Source organism: Etheostoma cragini, chromosome 16 (genome assembly GCF_013103735.1).
Source record: "Etheostoma cragini isolate CJK2018 chromosome 16, CSU_Ecrag_1.0, whole genome shotgun sequence".
NCBI classification, from domain to species: Eukaryota; Metazoa; Chordata; class Actinopteri; order Perciformes; family Percidae; genus Etheostoma; species Etheostoma cragini.
Window position 1 is genome coordinate 24,499,937 of NC_048422.1, and position 6,091 is coordinate 24,506,027.

General features: G+C 43.8%; 1 protein-coding gene across 1 annotated transcript in view; it reads right to left on the reverse strand.

The window, feature by feature from the left end:
- Positions 1 to 1,773: 1,773 nt before the first annotated feature.
- Positions 1,774 to 6,091, reverse strand: part of LOC117959762 (WAS/WASL-interacting protein family member 2-like) — an 18,640-nt gene continuing 14,322 nt past the window's right edge. Inside the window, exons 3-6 of the mRNA XM_034897040.1 lie at positions 5,175 to 5,221; positions 5,003 to 5,078; positions 4,210 to 4,341; positions 1,774 to 3,168 (exon numbers count right to left, since the gene is read on the reverse strand). Of these exons, the coding sequence (XP_034752931.1) occupies positions 2,571 to 3,168; positions 4,210 to 4,341; positions 5,003 to 5,078; positions 5,175 to 5,221 (853 nt within the window). The 3' untranslated portion in view covers positions 1,774 to 2,570. The remainder of the gene's footprint in view (positions 3,169 to 4,209; positions 4,342 to 5,002; positions 5,079 to 5,174; positions 5,222 to 6,091) is intronic.

Here is a 6,091-nt window from a genome sequence, read left to right on the forward strand (position 1 = left end):
TCTATCTGTAAATTATAGAGATGTCTAGACCTGCTCTATCTGTAAATTATAGAGGGGTCTAGACCTGCTCTATCTGTACATTATAGAGAGGTCTTGACCTGCTCTATCTGTATTTTGACTACAATCTGAATAAAACTACGTCAGGCTAGAATTCATAGTCAATAATTAGTCACAAACAGTTAAATGATAAGTACACTTTAAACAAAGATGTTTCACATTACACTCTGGTCCCAGATGCAAGTATAAGGTCAAATACCTTTGATTCATTGGACATTTAAAAACTCGGTGAAACTGATGTTTCGACATTGCCCGCCATTTTATAGAAAGAGCAACTAATCCACTCATTGAGAAAAGAATCAACAGATGAATCATGAATGAAAACAGTCATTTGTAGAAGTTCTGATTGCACGGAGGAGAATGAAACCTGACAAAAAGAGTAAACCTGTCGGTGAGAAGAAGCCGCTGGGGTTAATTTAATTTAAATATATGAGATATGAGTCCAATAAAAACTAAAAACGGGACATGAACACGTCAACAGTTCTTCTCTCTGCAGCGAGGAATCGACCTTCATCACACAACGAGGCACGTTGAGATCGCAACTAAATGACGGGACCAAACTTGTAGTTTTGGGTCTTTTTTTTTTTTTAAACAAATTCCTTCTCTTTGTCTAGACCTGCTCTATTTGTAGATTACAGAGAGGTCTAGACCTGCTCTATTGGTAGATTACAGAGAGGTCTAGACCTGCTCTATCTGTAGATTATAGAGAGGTCTAGACCTGCTCTATCTGTAAATTATAGAGCGGTCTAGACCTGCTCTATCTGTACATTATAGAGCGGTCTAGACCTGCTCTATCTGTAGATTATAGGGAGGTCTAGACCTGCTCTATCTGTAAATTATAGAGCGGTCTAGACCTGCTCTATCTGTAAATTATAGAGAGGTCTAGACCTGCTCTATCTGTAAATTATAGAGACGCTGTGCCGTAGAACCGGCTGTCTTAACAATGCTGCAACACCCGCACGGTGGGAGAAATAAACATACCAGAGTTCAGCAAAGAAAGGATCATTTGTGCTGAAACCGATCCATTAATATAAGCCAATGCTAACAATAAGATCGGCTCTGGATTGGCTCTACAACTCCAACAACTAAAAACTTGTTCAGTATAAAAACATGGAAACCCATCACGGGGGTCACGGCCATTCAATTTAAAACATTTTTGGGCTAAAGTGCCACAAGAAAAACAAAAGACACTAGAAGGCAGAAAGGTCTATTACAACAGTTTGAGTTTCTCAGCGTTTGTAAGTTGCGAGTGATTGCACCATTAGGTTAACGAGGTGCACATGACTACACCATGGAGGCCCGTCGGAGCACACCGGCGTGATCTATGTTGTTTCCATAACTCGCTCACGGAGAAGGCTAAACGTTGCCACTACTTCAGGGAGGCAGGAGGATTTTTGGAGTTCGGTTGTTTCTCAGTCACCTCCGACTCCGTCAGTCACCGCGGTGTCTGGAAAAGAGCAGCTGCAAGCTACTGCCGAGCTAACGCTACCATGTGTCCTTAGCTGCAAGCTACTGCCGAGCTAACGTTAACATGTGTCCTTAACTGCAAGCTACTTCCGAGCTAACGTTAACATGTGTCTTTAGCTGCAGGCTACCACCAAACTAGCACTGCCATGTGTCTTTAAATGCATGCTACCGCCAAGCTAACGTTAACATGTGTCTTTAGCTGCAGGCTACCGCCAAGCTAACGTTACCATGTGTCTTTAGCTGCAGGCTACCGCCAAGCTAACGTTAACATGTGTCTTTAGCTGCAGGCTACCGCCAAGCTAACGTTGCCATGTGTCTTTAGCTGCAGGCTACCACCAAGCTAACGTTACCATGTGTCTTTAGCTGCAGGCTACCGCCAAGCTAACGTTGCCATGTCTCTTTGGAGAATAAAAACACTAGGGTAATCGCCAATCCTGCTTCTGATTTTTGATCGACAAAATGGAAATAGATTTGCAATTTGAATCCAAATCGTGACAACCGTAGAAACTGAGCCTTAACTGGAAAAAACCTTTCTTCAAACACATCGATTAATCCCAGCAGGAGAATTTAACTCAGAATTTCCCATCGATGAGAGAAGTCTGTGCAGCGATGCTCTCAGCTGTCTGACGAAGCTGTAAACCAAGCGTCACACAGCCTCCGGTGTATCTCCAGCTTTTAAGATATCTGGCTGTAATACTAGTCACGATGTCTACCCATAAGCTAACGTTAGTTACCCTGTCTTTAGCCATATGCTACCAGCCGGTAAGCTACGCTGTGTGTGTTTTCCTTTAAATGTGCCTGAAGTAGGCGTAAATAGCGAAAAATATACGGGGGAAATCACCGATCCTGCTTTTGAATTCGAAATGAAAAGCTAATTTTGAGCCTTTTTCGCTATAAAATTCAAATCGTGACCCCCCTAGAACCAAAGCTTGGATTTGAAAACCCTTTTCCTCTCTGAGCATGTAGAATAATCACCCAGGAGACTTTAATCCAGAATGTCCCATATATGTCCCATAAAGAAGTGGGATGAAGCTGTGAACGAAGCGCTAGTAGTTGTTGAACGGGCCGGCTCTGTGTCTGTGGGTTTGCGTGGAGGAGGGGGGTCTCGATCGGGGACCGGTCCACTCCTCCTCTCGTCTGTCGTGGCCGTTGGACTCGCTGGCCCAGCGTGCCGAGTAACGGGGGAGGGACGGAGGAGGACCAGGATCTCTCCGTCTGTCCTCCGGGAGACGAGACGGCGGCCTCCACTCGCGCTCCGGTGGGGGATATCTGGATCCTGTCTGGGTCGGGGACAGATATCTGGATCCTGTCTGGGTCGGGGACAGATATCTGGATCCTGTCTGGGTCAGGGGGAAATATCTGGATCCCGTCTCCACCGGCGGAAGATATCTGGATCCTGTCTCATTCGGTACAGGATATCTGGATCTTGTCTCCTCCGGTGGAAGACTCCTGGACTCGTCTGAGCGAGGCGGTCTCCTCCACTCGCTGTCGGCATGAGGGGCCGTCCACCGGTACGGGTTGAGATGCACCCCCGGCGCCGGCCACGCAGCCATTAACGGCGGACTGGGAAGCAGGCCACGGCCGCCGTGTAGGTGCTGGTCGTGGTGTGAGCGCTGGATTGTTTCCCTTGGAGAGAAAGATCTGCTGAAGGACAGAAAGACGCAATGTTAGACCCACGGTTGATATATTAAACGAAAAATTAAGATAAGCGTAGGCGACAATCTTAAACTCAATTTTTAGACGCCAAGAGGCTGAATAGGGGAAAAACAAAATGTATCTGTAAATTATAGAGTTATAGAGAGGTCTAGACCTGCTCTACCTGTAAATTATAGAGAGGTCTAGACCTGCTCTACCTGTAAATTATAGAGAGGTCTAGACCTGCTCTACCTGTAAATTATAGAGAGGTCTAGACCTGCTCTATCTGTAAATTATAGAGAGGTCTAGACCTGCTCTATTTGTAGATTATAGAGAGGTCTAGACCTGCTCTATCTGTAAATTATAGAGCGGTCTAGACCTGCTCTATCTGTACATTATAGAGAGGTCTAGACCTGCTCTATCTGTAAATTATAGAGCGGTCTAGACCTGCTCTATCTGTAAATTATAGAGTGGTCTAGACCTGCTCTATCTGTTAATTATAGAGAGGTCTAGACCTGCTCTATCTGTAAATTATAGAGAGGTCTAGACCTGCTCTATCTGTAAATTATAGAGTGGTCTAGACCTGCTCTATCTGTAAATTATAGAGTGGTCTAGACCTGCTCTATCTGTAAATTATAGAGAGGTCTAGACCTACTAGGCCTCGGGGAAGACCCAGGACTAGGTGGACGGATTATATCTCCAACCTGGCCTGGGAACGCCTCTGGACCCCCCAGCCAGAGCTAAGAGTTATTGTGGCTTGGGAAAGGGGAGTTTGGGGTCCCCTGGTGGAGCTGCTTCCCCCCAGACTCGATACCAGATAAGCGGACGAAGACGGATTGATGTCCAATTTGTCTTTATTTTTTTTTATTATTAATGACCCAATTTCAATAGTTAGTTATGAATTAACAGGTGTATTGACTTTACCTTTGAGCTCAGGTCTTACTGATTTTACGGATATGCAGTATTTGAAGATACTCCCAAGAAATGACATCACAATAAGCAGAAATACCAACGCACCGTAGGCGTCGATGGGCCGGTTCTCCTCCTTACCTTTGGTGCCGGGAGGCTTTGGAGCGCGGCCGCCTCTCGTCTCGGCTGTCGGAGTCCGACGGGGCGAAACTCGGCCGATGGGCGGCGAGGCCTCTCATTGGCTCCTGCTCCAACTCCTCCATCCCCACGTTACTGGGGAACAGATCCCAAGGGACGGGTCAATACACGTACCGGACAATTAGGGCTGGGAAATATATCGATATTATCTCAATGTCGTGAGATGAGACTAGATATCATCTTAGATTTTGGATATCGGGATATGATTTATTTTTTTATATATATATATATATATATATATTGTATAAGTGTAATTTCCTGGTTTTAAAGGCTACATTACAGTAAAGTGATTTCATTTTCCGAACTTACCAGACTGTTCCAGCTGTTCTTTTATTTATAATATATAAAAAGTCATAGTGTAGTATGTCAAAGTCAAAAAGCGTCAGTTATTTGTACATTATATCGAAAAATCTAAAAGTATATGGAAAAGTCATAAAAAGTCTTAGTATAGTATGTCGAAAAGTCAAAAAAACTCATAGTGTATTAGTACATTGAATTGAAAAATGTAAAAGTATATTGAAAAGTCAGATTATACTATGTTGAAAAAAGTCATAAAAACTCCTAGTTGAAAAGTCATAGTATAGCACATTGAGAAAAGTCAAAGTATAGCGGAAAAAAAATCATTATTCATAGTATAGTATGTCGAAAGAAGGTTGAAAACTACAAAAGTTACTCCATGAATATGACAGACCGTAACCATGGTACATAACACTGGAAGTGGTTTAGATGTGTTCACCTCCTCTTTGGTCCCCGTTGGAGGTCTTCCAGATAGTTCTGTCTCTCCACCGCGTGGCCCCGCGACGCGTTGAACACTGACAACAAAACCAGATTCAAGGTGTTTTACTTTGATTCTGACACGAGCCAAACACGCATTAAATAAGAAGAAGAAGAAGAAGATCAGCACTCACACTCAACGGCCTCTTTAGGATCCATCCCATCCACATCGATCAGATACCTGCAGGTGGGACACAGACAAACATCTGGAGGACTCTTCATGTACAGACCACGGACTCAAACATCTGGATGATTCCTCATGTACAGACCACGGACTCAAACATCTGGATGATTCTTAATGTACAGACCCCAGACTCAAACATCTGTATGATTCTTCATGTACAGACCACAGACTCAAACATCTGGATGATTCTTAATGTACAGACCACGGACTCAAACATCTGGATGATTCTTCATGTACAGACCACAGACTCAAACATCTGGATGATTCTTAATGTACAGACCACAGACTCAAACATCTGTATGATTCTTCATGTACAGACCACAGACTCAAACATCTGTATGATTCCTCATGTACAGACCACGGACTCAAACATCTGGAGGACTCTTCATGTACAGACCACAGACTCAAACATCTGTATGATTCTTCATGTACAGACCCCAGACTTAAACATCTGTATGATTCTTCATGTACAGACCCCAGACTCAAACATCTGTATGATTCCTCATGTACAGACCACGGACTCAAACATCTGGAGGACTCTTCATGTACAGACCACAGACTCAAACATCTGTATGATTCTTCATGTACAGACCCCAGACTCAAACATCTGTATGATACTTCATGTACAGACCCCAGACTCAAACATCTGTATGATACCTCATGTACAGACCACGGACTCAAACATCTGTATGATACCTCATGTACAGACCACAGACTCAAACATCTGGATGATTCCTCATGTAAAGACCACCAACTCAAACATCTCGATGATTCTTAATGTACAGACCACAGACTCAAACATCTGTATGATACTTCATGTACAGACCCCAGACTCAAACATCTGTATGATACCTCATGTACAGACCA